The sequence below is a fragment of the Dermacentor andersoni genome, chromosome 1, assembly GCF_023375885.2.
Source record: "Dermacentor andersoni chromosome 1, qqDerAnde1_hic_scaffold, whole genome shotgun sequence".
NCBI classification, from domain to species: domain Eukaryota; kingdom Metazoa; phylum Arthropoda; class Arachnida; order Ixodida; family Ixodidae; genus Dermacentor; species Dermacentor andersoni.
In genome coordinates this window covers 170929089-170946305 of record NC_092814.1, presented here as the reverse complement: position 1 = coordinate 170946305, position 17217 = coordinate 170929089, and the positions used below count along the sequence as shown (strand labels likewise).

The window sequence follows — 17217 nt, the reverse complement described above, 5'->3', positions numbered from 1 at the left end:
TCTTCTTCGTCCGCGGCTCAGGAGGCGATAGTCGCGTCGCTACAAATTCAATAAATGCTCTTCGCCGCGTAGCAGGCACGACATGGGGAGGGTTGGTTTCATCACTGCTAAAAGTACATAATGCACTTATAAAGCAGAAGATAGCATATTCTTCATCTGTTCTGCATGGAATCTCCCGTTCATCTGAAGAGCAACTTCAAGGATTAATACCTAGGAGCCTCAGAGTATGCTTAGACCTTCTTCGAGCAACCTCAAGTTCCTTAGTAATTGCAGAGGCACGTCATCCTCCATTTACTGTTATGGGGACGGTTGAAACCTGTCGACACTTTCGCGTTTCAGTGCAGCACAAAAGGCACCCACTAGCAATTGTACTTATTGAGAGAGACAGGGCTCGCATTAATATGGTCATTTAGGTGCACGAAAATCTACTACGACATCACGAATTTAGGATCTCATATCTCCTACCCCCCGTGGCACTTCGTCGCCCCGAAAATTGAACTTTCGGTTGAAGGAATTATTCACAAACGAGATATGTTCATGCTAGCCGCACAACTAGCGTTATACCAGATATACTTTCGATACCCTGGTTATATGCAAACGTACACAGATGGTTCTTGTGAAAAAAAAATTATTCTACAGCTCCCTTTGCCATTCCAGAATGGAACCGAATACAGAAGTGTAAACTGTTTCGCACGACATCATCAACTACAGCAGAGCTTTTTGCAATATTGACTTTGTTACGATACATAAATTCAATGCAAAAAGGGAACCAATGAGTCATGCTTTGTGACTCGCAGGAAGCTTCGTCGTCACTTCATGGTTACATCAGCAATTCGCAAAACATGGTGTTAGTTTACGAAACACTAAAGGAACTCAAATGAAAAGAATCCCACAATAATGTCCCCAGTGGATACCTGACCACTGCAATATCCCTGGGAATGTTGCAGCAGCCAAGGCAACTAAACAAGCGCGTGTTAACAAAGCAACATCTGGCCTCCCTCTAACACTAGGCGAGCGGCACATATTAAGGCAGATCTCAGCCCGTTGTTGCACAGCGACATGGTTTGATAAGGACTGAAAATATTCAGATTATTTCACATTGACCCTTCACTTCAATTTAAAATACCGTCGACATTGATACAACCAGAGCCTTTGAAACGCTCATTCATAGTCTGCGGCTCCGTACCGCGTATACAAAACACTTTCCACACACACAAAAAAGTTCAAGAGCTGACAGTCCGGAATATACTTGTGGCCATGCGGATGAGGATGTACAGCCTCTTCTCGTAGAATGTCCGCGACACGACACACAGAGACAACGTTTAGCACGTGATTTAATGGCATTGGACCGCTGGCCCTTTAGCTTCAGGAAGATCGTAGGTCCTTGACCAACATATTAATTGCAAAGACGAGCGTTACTGGCCCTCCAAGGATTTCTAGAAGCGAGCAATATTCTCGGAAACTATTGAGTAGGGTGTTTATCTGTGATAAGCACACCCTGTGTGATTAATCTGACCCGACTTTGGCCCATTGAATGCCTAGATTCACGCACCTTCGTTTCAATCTAAGCCGTGTTTTCTTATGTGCCCTGGCTTTAGTGTAGTTATGTGACCGAACTTTGTGTTGGCTTTAGTGCACTTATGTAACTGGACTTTGTGTTATTGTGGTTTGGAGTTGACTTCTAGTTTTAATGCTTTGAAGTTAATTCTAGTTTTTTTTTTCTCATATCTCTATGTGAGAAAGAGTAGCCAGTGCCAATTAAAGGTGTCAATTTCTCCAAAGCACCATATAATAATTAAAGAAAGAATCACGCATTAAAAAGTTAGTGCTGAAGTCAAGCATATGTGTGTGCTTCAAATTTTGTACTCCTTTCGTTTTGATCCTGAAGCTTTTAAGCAGTTTTTTAAACATGCTGCATGCTTAACGGCAAGATATATTTTTACCTCATGCACTGGAAACAGTGACATCGGGTATGTTCAATGGTTTGGAAATAATTATAAACTTCAAGCATTGTACTACAATTTGCCAAGTGTACTTAAACTGTATAAGCACGTAATAAGGCCCACGTTCGAAGACCTACGCTTATACTTTAAGAGCACAGAGTAATATTATTGTTGTTTATGTCATGCTTTAACACATGGTTGTAATACTACTTTACTATTTACCTTGTTATTTTCATAATTGAAACCACCATACATATAAACACCCGGTATTTGCCAGGCGTTTTCTAGATCATACAGAATTTTTAAAAATTACCTGGGGCAGATAACATAATTCTACTCATTGAGCTATAATAATATACTCAAAGAGACTGACATTACTTGCACGAGAAATAGAAATTCATAATCAACTAATGAAAAAACATTCCCTAATTATCTTTTTAATTCATTACTTCGTGGTACATATTGCAATTTTCTCATTGTAGTTGGGGGGTTCTCAAGACGTATCCACTTGGAACTAGTTTTCAGGATCACACCAGTTTCGAGATATTCAGTCCAAAAGTATGCGACGAAATACGCACATGGGCGTTCCAGTTACGTTCGGACTTCAATGCATAAAAGGACGTTTTTTTAAAAAACAGGTGAAACGATTGAAGTTCTGGTAGTACGACGGCCGCGCCAACGCGGCGCGCAGTTCTACCGCTTAAAAAAGTTTTTGCGTTGTGCATTTTTCAGGCACGGTCTCTTGCAATTAATGGGTGGGGGGGGGGGGGGGGGGGGCAATTATTAGGTGTGAGTGGAAGTCCGAACCGGACATGTTATGTACGCAACTTACTATATCTCGAATAAGCGATGAATCAAACTATTTGCCCACTCTCATCGAAGTCCGAGTATCTAGGATCGACTGCATTATCCAAAGCTCAACTTTTGCATAAGGTGGTGACAAACGCCACATACATTATTTAAAGAACACGAGTATACAAGAACAAAATGTTGCGCCTACTCCGGTAACGGCACATTGAATAATGTTCTTTTTACTGTGAACATAACTTAATTGCCGGCTGGGATTTGACAGGAGACGGTGTACATGACGCAAACCAGAACCTCTTTGTTTGTGTCAAGGTTTTGCGTCAAAGTACCCAAGATATTTTTTTTCAGTTCCATAAAGCACGCATCTCAAGCCAATCAGCAGTCGTTAAAGCTTCATGTGACCAGGAAGGAGGCCATTTCACACGCAGTGCTTGTCGACTGTTTAGACGTAGACCTGGGGTATACTAACACGCCAACGTGAACAAGTAGATACTTGGGCCAACGAAGTGAAAGATAGGGTGAGATCAGTCGCGTTATGGGCATTGAGTTACAGTCACGGCTTCAAACATCCTGCAGTGCGCGTAAGAGAACTGCAGGATGTCATTTATAACCGTTGGCGCCACGCCGTACACGACGTAAAAACATGCCCCCTCCCCCCTCCCCCCCCCAAAAAAAAAAATATATATATAGCGCTCAGTAGATGAGTTCTTTTTTTTTTCATAAAAATCACGATACATCCTTTTTTTCCTTTTTCTTTTTTTTTAGTTAGCCCCTGTCTTGACAAGTTGGAAGAATGAAGGCAACCAGAAATTTTGGATGAACCTCGCTCACTCTTTTCTCCTGGGCTAGAGTCACCAGATTTGGCATTGTCGATTGGCACCGCGCACTAAGTGGTTCGAAGATATCGACGAATTCGTTCGCCACGTGAGGATATGGCCACATGAGCAAAGTTAGGCCTAGTGAAACGACACTGCGTGCTTTTAACTTATTTTGCACTGGCCTAATGTTGAAAACAGGGCGTCAGCATGACTCTGTTCCAGTAGTTTTCATACTACTACTACTACCACTACTACTACTACTACTACTACTACTACTACTACTACTACTACTACTACTACTACTACTACTACTAATAATAATAATAATAATAATAATAATAATGATAACAATTTACGGTTCATCATGCTTAGCAAACTATACAACTCAGCAACGTTGAACTTATAACTAAATTTCTGGGTGACGTGCCCACATCCATCACTAACCTTGATGAATCCTCTTTTCGCTTGCTTAACAATGAGATGTGCTACGTAATTAAGCTGACTTACATAAGAAGTGTCCAGCATCACTCATTTTCGCGTTGGCAGCTTAATTCAATTTCTAAATGCCGTCTGATTAAAAACTACTACGAAGTTCGCAAATACGCTTGGGCACAACAGCTCTAAGAATGAATGAATGAATGAATGAATGAATGAATGAATGAATGAAATATTAATTTGTATTTGTCAAGATAGCTTTATGCTTTAAAGTATTGCACTAATTTAAGAATTTGCAAAGGCAACCGCGTTAAACAGCCAGATGGAAACGTGGATTGGCGATTGAATCAGGAGTGAGGGAAAACGTAAGTTTTGAGCCAGTTTCGGTGAAAATGTATTGGAAGCATACGAAAGAACAAAGCTACATTACTAGCGTTCAGGAAGTAGTTCAGACGCTCGAGCGGTTCGTAAGAACAGGCGCTGGGCTTAACGAAGGCGGCTTCCCAGTGACATATATTGCTCGACGATGCACAGCTTCGCGCACTCTGCTTCTTCATGTTCCGTGACGTGACGGCTACATGCAAAGGTTCATGGAAAACTAGGCTTCCACTGCTGGAGACACGCGCTTTTCACTGTAAGCAGCGTAGACCACACATTGCGACCGCATATTCTTGCCTTTGCATAGCCCTTAAATGCCGTGAAAGCAGCTTTCTGCTACCGCTCCGTACTTTTCGGGGAGTCCACGCCCCGAACACGCTGGGCCGCCCAGCGCTTCTGAATAGCCGCGTCGTTCTTCATCGCTGCTCCCCGAGCAGAGGTGGCTTCCGCATCTCCATGTATTCGCGACCATTACACTCCTTGGCACGTGTTAAAGCGACACGGATGGCTTGTGTACGAGCAAGGGTGCATCGCACCCGAGGCGCGCGCGCATTTACCATTCAAATTAAGCGTGCACCTCCAGTGCGCGCATTTGTTTGACGCGAGGAGGCTTGTTGCTTATCTAATGGGAAGCTCGGTGGCGGCAGCTACAGCCGATCGGTTCCGTGCGCCGAAGCCGCCCATCGCAAAAATGTGGGCGTCGGCGTCAACAAAAACACCTCACCGGCAAAGAACTGACGAGGAAGCCAACACGCAAGACTGCCGCCGCAGCGACCCCAAAAAATCGTGACGTCACGAGTGCGCTCGTAATTCCACTTTACTCCACTGCCTCTGCCGCCGCTCGATAATGATCTCCCGCTCAAAAGAAAGAGAAGAAGCAAACCGGTTTGGCGTCGCTTTTTGTTTTTCTCTTTGCCCACTCGCATCACGGCGTCCTCGCGGCGGTCCGAGCGCACCACAACAGGTTTTTTCGCTTCGGCGTTGGCCAGTTTCAAAATAACTTACGAGCTCGCCAGGCACCTGACTCAGCGACTCGTCGAAATGCGCGCTTTGGCCGGCCGCGCTGGCAGGCCGTGATCGGCGCGCGAGTGTGTGTGTGCGCGTGTGCTCAGCCGGCCGTGCAAGCAGCAGCGAGTCGACCGCGGACCATGGGTTCCGGCGCCTGAGGCGGCGTCACGCGCGAGCTTGACCAGCGGCCAGTGCCCGCTGCCCGAAACGCCCGCAAACGCGCACGCCTAGCGTGCGCGCGCGCGCGCGCGCGGCAGCGCTTTCGTTTGGTGCTGCGACCTCGCGGCGACGCCGGGAGCTACTCAGTGAGCCATGCTAGCCGCCCTGGCCGGGTTGTGGCTCTGCGGCGTCTGGTCGGGTTTCGGATCCGCGGCCCTGACCAGCAATGAAGTCACCGACAACCTGCTTGTGGATACACTTGGGCTCAGCAGCATCGAACCGTAAGTGCCGCGCCCGCTGGCGCGCTTCTACGGCGGTCGGACGGGAGAGTGGGCGCGGAGTCGCATGCCATCACGCGCACCCGCCGAAAGGGTTTCGAGTGACAGCTGCATTCGCTGGTGACTCCGTCATCGACACTGGCACTGTTGTTGACAGATACCTAACGATCCTTCAGCAACAGTCCCGTGCGACGGCGCAACACGCGATGCTATCTGAAGTTTGGGGCGTGGACCTCCGCGTGCTGGGAACGGGGTTAGGGTACAAGCTACGGCTGCGGTAGAGATTCATAAGAAAATGTTTGGAGAATTTGGCAATAGTTCCGGACAGGCTAGACAGTGGTTGTTATTACAAAAAAAAAAAAAAAAATGGCACTTATCGTACGTCCACTGAAGTACTCGCGGAGGTACACCTGATGTAAGCAGGTGTTTACAATCTGTGCAGAAGAAGTAGGAATAAGAAGGCTCCATAGGTTACGCGCTGCCGCTGATGCTACGGCATTCGTGCGTGGAAGCGTACGAAGATTGTCCTCGAATTGTTTATAGCTCTCTGTTTCAACTAACCATTCGGATGTTATTTAAGAGTTCTCCAAAGATGAGAATGTCCTCCATATATAGCCGCGCTATGCTGCTATCAGTGAACAAACATATTTCCCGAACTGTAATGCGAAATTAGAGAAGTTAGTGAATTACACGCAGTATAATCCAAACTTTCTAACTCCATGCACGTGAAGGTATGTAAACCCGCTTGTTCTTGACATGCTTGTACTCCCTGCCTTCATATTGTTCGACTGATCCGACAACAAACCCACTTTATCTGCAGGCCCAGAGTAGTTTCTCAAATGCATTATAATTAGTCCCGAGAAACCAGGACAAACTAAGATAATACTTCAGCAGCATTTCCGCCGTCTAACATTCCGCACTCGCAGCGCTCGTTGCGTTCGAAGACTGAAACGAAGCAACGCGCATTTTGAACACGTATAGTGTGTCGCACACAGTGGAAGCCGATGCAGCTGTGCAGCGGAGACAGCGGCAGGGACACCTGTCAGCGCTTTCACAATGGGCGCCCAAAGCGCAGCGGCGCTTCCCGACGAGAATCCGTTGAGGAAACGGGCGAATCGGCGGCCGACCGTCCGCGACGCGCAGCATTTCATGGGCGACTCCTTCGGCCGTTCGTTGCTTTCACGTTTACTCATCCGCCTGCGAAGGACGCGTGTCGCCGCAGAGAAAAAGGACGCCCTTTTTTTTTTCTTTTCTTCTTCCTTGCTCCCTTCGCCCACCGTTGGCCAGCGCTGTGGCTACCTGAGCCTTCGGACGGTGACCAACGACGGCGCGGCGCACATTAGCCAGACCTCGCTGACCGCTGACCCCTTCGCTCGTTGCGCTGTTCACTGCTGCGGAACAGCTTCTCGGTCGGCACCTGTACGAGAGGAGATGCGGCCGAAGTCGTTTTGCGGTCGTCACGCCGAGTCTAGGTCCCTTCGGTCCGCGCGACTAGGGACTTATTTTGAACTGGAGCGGTTTTCGCGCCAAATGGCGCAGGGGCACGCCCGCTGCCTGCGGTGGTCGCGCGGCGTGCCGCTGAACCGCCCTGGCACCACCTCCCGCACGACGCGGGACAATGAGACCGGGGGGGGGGGGGGCGTCGCCTTCACCCCCCCCTCCTCGCGGCTCGGGTGTGCTGCTGCTGACAGTTGCAAGGTGTACTGACGCCGCTCGGTCGGTAACGGAACGCCAGACGAGGCAGAGTCACACGCAGCGCGAGAAATACGCACGCATTGTTATCAACCGCAGCTTTGCAGGAGAGCGATGCCCGTGTTCCCCGAACGGCAGGCGCAGCCACTCTGAACGACTCCTTCGATCAACGTCACTCCACTGTCAGTTTATGGTCTCCGAGTGGTGTCATGCGGCGCACAATACTCTGTAGTGTTGGAACTTTATGGCAAGTTTTCTTTTTCGGGAGAGGTAGTAGTAGTTATTTGCGCGTTCGAATTTTAATGCTACGTGCACTGCTGAATAATATCAGAATGAAAGCTGAAGTAAAAGATTAGTTAGGAAGACGTGTGTCAGTAAGATCGAATAAAAAGGTTAGCTACATCGCGGTGTATACGGGGTGCACGATAGTTGGCGAATCAAATCTACTAGTCCGTGAAACGGAATTTTTTTTCTATAATATGTGTGATAATATGCAGAAATAAGCATTCAAACTTTCGAAACCTCTGACGCATCTCAACCTGAAATCACTTCCTGTGTCGGCCTCACTAAACCTTCAGTTTTTGAGGTTTAGGTGCGCTCAAACGATCTAATCTATAACGACCTCAAATCAGCCAGACCTCAAACATTTACGCTATCAAGCTTAATTAATTAAGTTCTGGGGTTTTACGTGCCGCTGACAAGCTTTGTCGCAGTGGACCTCGGAAAAAGTTTCAAAGGTTTCTTACGTTTAAAAACACAGACGCAGCCTGTTCTTAGTCTTGTAATATGTTTTGTCATAATCACCCCAGTGGCAAATAGTGTAATTAGATTACATGGACATGCGGACATCTCTTTAACGACAAATCACAATTATCAACTCACTGAATGACAAATTTTGACTAATTAACATTTCATTTATTGAACTTATGGCATATGTTATCTCAGACTTAATCGCTCACATTTAAAGGCCATTTCACTTTGTAATATATATATATATATATATATATATATATATATATATATAAACAATTGTGCCTCAAGATTATACGCCGTCTGACTTGCGATCCAGGCTGTCCCAGATGTGTGCATGTTCTGAAATACCAAAGCGCGTGCCAGAGCCCCCCCTCAAATTTGATTGATGCTCGGGCTATAGAATAACTGCTCACAAATATAATAAGTGAAAATTTGTGACTGAGGTAATTTATTACTGTGGTACGCTGTGCTTTTCATATAATCCAAGTTCAAAAGCCCGCGCGAGTTATATGCCACACCACTTAAAAAAGAAATTGCTAAAACGAGAAGAGAAAAGAAAAATCAAGATGGACGTTGCACTTTAGAGCAGCTTTAGTGCATTGCATGATGCGCCGTTCGAAATTTTTCACCGATGCGAATTGTGATAATTTCTAAAGTTCATCTTCCATTTCGTAGACAGCCCCTCTCCTCTTTAGTGAGCGGACTATTTTCAAATCTAGATACATATATCTGTGGAAGCAGGGCCTTTCTTTGAAATTTGTGACTCACAAAGCTTTGTTTACTTTGTTAGCATTCTGGCTCAGCAAAGACCCTTCGCCACTTGTGCCATCTTTCACTGCCTGTATAGACCAGATGACGTCTGCGCTAATGGTTTCGAATACTAAACTAGTGTCAGGTGACATTATAACGTCGCGGAAATTCGCAAAGTTTTCTCACAGCACTTCGGAAGTCGCATCGTTGACGCCTCAATAATGGCTTCCCGTAATGTGCTCATGCCGGCCCAAGGCACCGAGCGTAACGCAGTGGTAGCTGAACATGTGAATACTATCAATTTAAGAAACAGCACGTGCCATTGATGTGAGATCGTGTGCACTGCACACGCTGCACATGCTGATTTGAGGACGTCTTCTTGCAGAAAAATCATGACGGCAGTGACAGATTGAAGAACTTCAAACTTGCAACACGGGCGCTTTCTATATACTATCATAATTCTCTTTCAGCTACGAGGCTTGATCCGAGCTCGAAGTAAGCAGGTCGCTTTGCATTCAGCAGCAAACGGGCGTATCCGTCCTCTTTCTTCTCAGAACCTGCGCCAAATTAGTTGAGTGGTTGTAGGGTACTGGTGGGATTAGCCTTGCAGTTGCTGCCGGCAATTGCTCCACCGTAGCGACACTTAAAATAAATAAATCACATAATCAGACACAGACCTCCAAATTACAAATGGTCACTCCTCAGTTCACCATGTGGAGGCCAAATCCGTGTCCTGCAGGTAATTTAAAAGAAGGCGAGAGACCTCCTTCCTACACAACCGGTTCCCGCGCGGGAAAACCTGAAGAGAACTGTGATGTCCTGAAGAGAACTGTGAGGAATGCTTCAACAGCTTTAGATTGTGTTGTATACAGCGCGAGGCAGGGACAAGGGCCGCGCTTGTCCTCGTCTTGCGTCCCTTGTCCCTGCCTCGCGCTGTACCACACAATCTAAAATGGAAAACCAACTAGCCCAAACATCACTCTTCTAAGCTTCAACAGCACCGCACTTAGTGCAGTCCTATACTGTGACAGTGCGAGAGCCTTCAATCACGCCGTAGAGAAGCCCGCCGACTTCAGCAATTCCAGCGCAACTCGTACGAAGAGTGGCTCTTACTCAAACTGTATGCCACTCTGCTGTACAAAAACTCACTCTATTTGCACTTGCAATTACACCAACAGGGGAAGCTGCCAGGCTAGCTTTGACATGTACCTCTCTCCAACTGAGCCATCCGAGTCCCTCACGCACCCTCCTTTAACCCTCCTTCCCGCGAATACGCGAAGCCCGCTTCAAGAAGTATCTCTTTTTTAATAAACATATTTTGCTACTACTAAGAGACATTCGTGAGCCACGCTAGGCTAAATGATAGATTGTTTGCTGGTGAGAACGCATATATAGATAGCATTTGCTGAATCGCCGTGGTGTATGCCTATATCTCTAGCACTCTCACTCTTATTTTCCATACGTTTTCGAACACGACCTTGTATACCCCTACCAGCATGACGACAGGTATGCTATGTCAGGGGACGACTGTTTCGCTTCTGATGGCCGGAGGGAACGTGCTTGCGTATGGCGCGTCCTTTTCCGGTAGGGTATACACATACATATAGGCACACCCGTGTGTGGATGGCAGGAATCAACCCTGTAACCAGGTTGACCAGATTCATGGCATAACTGTCAATTTCGCATGCCCCTGGTTTTTCTTTAACGGACGGACACCATGGGATACACTTTTCAGGAGCTTCGAGTCGCCGCAACGGCTAATGTGTGAGGACGAACGTTCTCAACATCAAATAATGTGCCATCAAATAATGTTAGTGGCGATGGGTGCACTACATAATCTGCATTCATCGCCAGCATCACTCAAGAACGCTTGCAGCGCTTGCGCATATTTATACATCCTCAGTTACTATCACAGTATTGCACTTTAACAACGTTTGACAATATCCTGGAAGTCGAGAATGCGCTATTGTTCCGGAATATATCTGTACCTGCCCAGGTCCCGACACCGTTGCTTGGGCTCCGTCAGATATGGCTCTTCGTAAATCTTAAATTTCTTGAATCGGTTAAATTGTGTTTTTTACCGACACCTACTATACATCTATGCTAATAGAGTTTGCGTCTTGCCAGATGCAGCTGGAAATTCGTGAGCCCCTCATGCTCGATTCGCACAATTTTTCGACAGACTCTAGTACATGCCTTTCGTCGCCTGTCGTGGCAGCTCACGTTAATACCGCCCATCGCCAGAGCCGCGTGATCATTCCGGAATAAGGTTGCCATCCGGCGAGCGTAAAGGGGGCAAATTTGCATGAGCTGAACGTGGAGAGCTCAACTCTGGCATTCTGTTTAGGCCGCACCGCGTCTGCACGCCTTGAGGTGCTTCGGGGTCTTGCAAGGAAGGCGGGCGCCGCGCGCACGTGCACTTGCGACCCCGCCGCGCGTCTCTGCCGGGCGTGGTCCGCTCGAAACGCCTGCGAAGCTGCCGGTCGCCACTGCAGACCCTGGCCGCCTTGGAGGGCGCGACGGGATGGCATGGTTCGGAGGAGGTCCTTTTCCTCGGACGCCCTCCTGCTTTGAATTCAGAGAAGGATGGTGATTGCGGTTACGCACAGACGTTAAGACTGAGGTTATCGTGCACGAAACGATAATCTAACGGTATACCGGTGGTCCTAACCTGACCAGGCGGACTTATGCTGGCACGCTAACCAGGTGCTTGTTTCGGGCGGACAGGGAGACACATTTCCCAGCGCCCTACAAACTGGCATATCGTATACTATAAAAAATATGAAGGAAAGGTAAAGCGCTTCTTTAGGAAGCATGTTTGGCCCTTCCGGACGTGCAGCTGGAAGAACTTGGCGAACTCCGAAGCGATTTATACGTTTCGGTGCAATTGCATGGTGCTGTCTTGGTGTCCAGTAAACCGTTTCACCACGGTGTCTACCCGCACAAATACGTTATAGGTATGTTATTTTCATTAGTGCCTGATAGGCAGCAGCAAAATAAACAGGAAAAGACCGACTATCGTGTATTCGGGTGTAGGTGCACGCATGAAATTCAGGGAATTACACTGTTACTATACATATATTATTTCCTGGTTTTGTCTCAAACATGCATTTTCGTCTGCAGCAAGCTGGGGTGGTACGTAGATTTCAAAAGAAGGCATTCGACGTCGCAGCTGCACGCCGTAGTCTTCGGCTCTTTCTCGTGCCTGAACAATGACGTACATTGTTGTCTGTTTGCCTTTAAGAGTAACTCACACCACACGGCCAAGAATCGGGTGACTTTAGCGAAAGATTAAACTAATCTAAAAAGAAGCAGTATTGAAAAAAATTTGAATAGCTGAAAGAATGAAGCCAGATAAATGGGCGCAGCCCGAAAACGTTTGACCAGTAGCAATTGGTCAAACGACGCCTTTTTTGCTAATGGCGAAAAGGTGTCGAATCAGAAATTATAATTTATCTTTCGTTCAGTCTAATCATACACAATAAATGTGCACATATATCAGATGGGGCGTTTTCGCTGTTTTCGTGACGTCACGTGACTGACAGGTGCAGTCGTCGAGGGCTGATTTTTTTATCAATCGTCGAGGGCTGATTGCAAAATTGGAATAGAAAACTTTGGAATAGCTTTTCGTTATAGCTCTCCAGGACTTCAATTTTTCTATTATGGCAGAAGTTTCTACCCCAAGGAAATAGGAGGTGCTGGTAATCAGTTAAATTTGTTAATGATAAGTTCAAGAAGTCTTGCATGACGGCACGTCTCCCGAGCCTAGCAGCAGTAATGAAAACTGATGCAGGCTAGGATCGGAATAAATGGGCCACTAAGGGCCGCTCTCGCCAAGCTGTCTGCTAATTTATTAATAACTAATCTTTTGTGACCAGGCACCCATACCAACCTAATTAGTGTTAAGTGAGACGGTATTAGACAATGGCATGTACGTGATATAAGTAAGCCACTATTTGTAGTGAGAGCTGAACATAAAAGATAAATAATCCTTTACTGTTACAACTTCTGAGATTGAGGAGTTCACTTTTTGTAAAGCCAATGTAACCGCCAGAAACTCAGCTAAAGATACTGTTATGTAGTCAGGAATCTTAAAGAGAAGACCACTCAAAAGTGGAGGAGAAAATTCCAGTGCCCGATTTTTATTCTGATTGCGATGCATCTCTTGCTACGACGCCGTTTATATTTAGCTCCAATAAGTTATTTTGTAAGAGCCTATTTATTATATTGTAAGAAAGGTGTTTCGTGTTGTTTGGATATATAGATCGTCAAATATAACTGGAGGTTCTCTGTCTCACTGCTAATAGGAGGGATCTCATTTAATCGTACATCTAAAGGACCAACAAGTGCGTGTACGAAGACGACCTGAGGAGCGTGGAACTGAGGCGAGGAGAATTGAGGAAATACTACAGACTGAGATATAAAAATTATTTGTAATTTTATATGGAAACGATACATCTTTAAGAAGGTTTGAACAGTCAATAGACGAAATCTACACAAAAGAGATGGTAAGCGTGCTTCTAGGTGTAGCACATTGTTGGCAACGAATTTTGGTAAACCAAGGCGCAGGCGTAAAGCTTCCCGTTCCAGAAGAACATGGGGATGTAATTATTATACCGGCGCACCTGAACATAGAACACATCCAAATTCCAAAATGGGCCTTAGGTACATATTATAAATCATCACAAGAGAGTCTCTCCGCATCCCCGATAGACTGTTGCAAAACCTTTTTAACATTCCAACTGCTCGCACTCCTCTATATTTATATATTCAACGTGCTTGCGCCAACTAAGCTGGTTATCATATACTATGCCAAGGTATTTTACCGAGTCCACCTGAGGTATATTCTGCAGGCGGTAGGTTAGGCTTATATATATTGGATCCCTTACAGGAAAATCTATAATTGAGCATTTTCTGGCGTTAAGAGAGTGGCGAATATTTTGTAACCAGTTTTCTATGGCGCACACGTATGTTTGCAATCGACTATATAAAGAGTAGATGTCATTGTCTGATGCAAAAAAAAAAAAACACAATGTCATCTGCGTATACGTATGTGCATATGCCATTATGACAAGATAGAGATGTTAGTAATATGTTAAACAATAAAGGTGAAATGACAGCTCCTTTGGAACCCCACGCGACTGTCGATGTCTGTTTGAGGAAAATCCTTTCACATAGCAATAAAATTCTCTGACAGTTAGAAATTCACTAAACCATTTTATGATATATTTTTGGAAATCGAGGTTTGTTAATCGACTCAATAATACTTCATGTTCTACACTGTCATAGGCTTTTAATATATCTAAAGTTACTATAGAGCTGCAATCCGTCTCTGGCGTCGTGCTAGTTTTATCCGGCTTTCCAGCTCCACATGAGCATGCCAAATGGTACAGCCAGATCTAAAACGAATTTGACAATGGCTGAGTGCATCTTTGTCCTCTACTGATTTCATAAGACGAACATTGAGAATCCTATCTATTAATTTAACCAAATGAGAGGTTAGAGAAATTGGTCGAATATTGTCCAGCGTGAATCCGTCACCATTATTTTTAAGAACCGGAATAATTTTAGCGAGTTTCCAACGGGAAGGTATCCACGAAGATTGGGTAGAACAGTTTATTACGTCTAAAAGGTGACCTGGGGACTCCTTGAATAAATGTTTAACTATTTTTGTGGTTACTCCGTCCGCACCAATGGCGGAATGTGGCGGACTTTCCACTGCCGTCGCCAGTTCAGCATAGTGATCTCTGTAAGATTATCTAACCGAATTCGTAACTTGGTACATGGAGATAATAAAGAAATTGATGCTCTGGCCCTCTGTTTTCGCAGTAACAATGTATTGTCTGCGGCGAAAATAAAAATTGATTGATTGATTGATTGATTGATTGATTGATTGATTGATTGATTGATTGATTGATTGATTGATTGAAGTGAATCGACTTTCTAAACTCTGAGATTTATTCAATCAAATGTGTCATTTTTCCGCCAGTGAAACCGATCGAGTCAATGTTATTTGGTCGCGGCAATATTTTCTGCTACGAAGAGAATTGACTATCTATCAAAATCTAAAAACTAGCGTGCACTTTTCAAAGTGTTCGCAGTCATAGTCGTCTTTTGCTTTAGAAACTGTATGTCTAAATACGGTTCTGTAGAATTTATAATCACTCACATTTTTTGAACACTTATTATAACTTTTTCCAGGCTGCTTTCCTTCTTTTATAATCACGAGAACACTCAGTATTCCACCAAGGGCTGTAGGAGTAACCGTTACTAGATCGAACTGCAAACACCGATTGTTTGCTAGTCTTTTCAAGGGCAGAACAAAGAATCGCCGTTTTTTGTTCATTGAAAGCATCAAACAGGGACGAAAGCACATTGCTGTCGCCGTAGCCAACTCTCTCCCGTCTCCTCTTCCTCGTTGTCGTGCATTGGATCTTCTACCTCTTTTCGGTAATCATCAGTGCCTCTTTTCACATCTATAGTACTTATTCTTCCTTCCTCCCTCCGGCGTTCTGTGTCAGCTTACAGTAGCGCCCCCGAGCTTACGCTGGCGCTGACAAGCTCCTGGTTCGTTCGGTTTGGCGTGGAACACAGCATCTGTAGAAGGACTTGTTATTGGGCTAGTTGGTGTTTGCTTACCAACATAATGTAGCGCTAAGGCACAATTACAAAGAAGAGACGCAGAACACGCCATTGGCGATGCTAGCAACTTTATTCGAAAGACAGCGAGAAGAGTAAGATACAAATAAAAAAAAACGGCACGTGAGCTAGTAGAAGTGTTTCACATAAAAGAAAAGAAAAAGTAATTGCGTAAGCCAGACTTCTGTTGTTTTGTACCAAGGCGGAGCTTACTTTCTTTCGATCTACCAAATGACCTTGCTAACTCTGATAATCGCCCTCGGCAGTGGCAGGGGCACGCCTGTGTGTTGGGAACAGTATACAGTATATATTATTCTCGCTGTCTTTGGAATAAAGTTGTTAGCAACGCCTGTGACGTGTGCTGTGTCTCTTCTTTGTAATTGTGCCTTCGCGCTACATTATGTCGGTGAACATAGAATCATTGAGTCTATAGCGTCCGATTCCCAGCTCAACAATTATTGCATGCTGAGTTTTCATTACCGTATTATCTTATGAATCGTGAATGACGGAGTTTGACAACGCACTGTGAGATCTACACGGCTACGCGAGGTCAGAGAGACCATGCGCGATCGGCGACCACTGCTAATGCCTGCGACCACTGCAAGATTTGATTGGAACTCTTCTAAAGCTTGTCTGACGCCGCCTACAAGTGTTTCGCGATTAGAATTTGTGATGCCCTCATTTATGATACAAAACAGGCAGACGCAGAAACTGCAGTTGATGAAGCTTTCGATAGAGGACGCATTGAACTAATCCATATATGCAATGTTATTAAAAGCGAACGACTGTCGATTCAAATATGCGCATGGTGACTTTACTTGCCTTATACTTGCTTCGCAAGAAGTTAGCGGCGACCGAGGCTTAACATGAATAGCTTCTGCGTAAACGAGAGTATTATGCTTGAATTACGGTTTGACCATAATAAAGGATCGCCTGACAGAGCCTGAACGTGAGGTGTCCGCCGCATAGTGTTGCTGGTAATGCGAATGACACTGTGCGAGCGTACGGTGAAAACACGTTTTACTTTATTGTGCGCTATCGACGATTGCCAATTCTTTTGCCACAACGTATGAAGTGAACGTTTGATATCCCCTTGTTCGGTCAAATAACTTGATCATGCTTACGACCACAACTGCGCACAGGCTTGAGCGCTGTATTACGTCAACGGTCAGTCAGCTAGTCACGAAGATGACTAGTTGGTGTTTTAAGGAGCATTGCGACAGCGCATGCATTTTTGCATCCGAGAAGCCAGGCACCTAATAGAGGCATGTTCTGCGCCAGTAAAATGAGCGGAACAAGTATCCGTGTCATGCCGTCAACTCCTTCTGCACTAAAGCTTGCTTGCCTAGTCTGTAGAATTCTTAATCAATGAGAAACGTGCAAGACAAGCGCGTCGCCCTGCGGCTGCGATAGAGCACCGGTGTTCCCACCGAGCTTTAGAGATGTTGCGACATACCGCGACATCATGGCAACGTGCGAATGTGTTCGTGTTCCTAAGCGCACGGGCGCGTTCGTTCGCAGGGCAAGAAGGCAACGCAGTGACTGCCCGGTGCGAGG

The 17217-nt window shown here is 45.6% G+C and overlaps 1 protein-coding gene across 1 annotated transcript in view; it reads left to right on the top strand.

Annotated features, from left to right (window-relative positions):
* The first annotated feature begins 5411 nt into the window (after positions 1-5411).
* LOC126547395 (CD109 antigen-like) overlaps positions 5412-17217 on the top strand; it is a 103296-nt gene continuing 91490 nt past the window's right edge. The window contains exon 1 of the mRNA XM_050195377.2: positions 5412-5829. Within this exon, the coding sequence (XP_050051334.1) occupies positions 5702-5829 (128 nt within the window). The 5' untranslated portion in view covers positions 5412-5701. The remainder of the gene's footprint in view (positions 5830-17217) is intronic.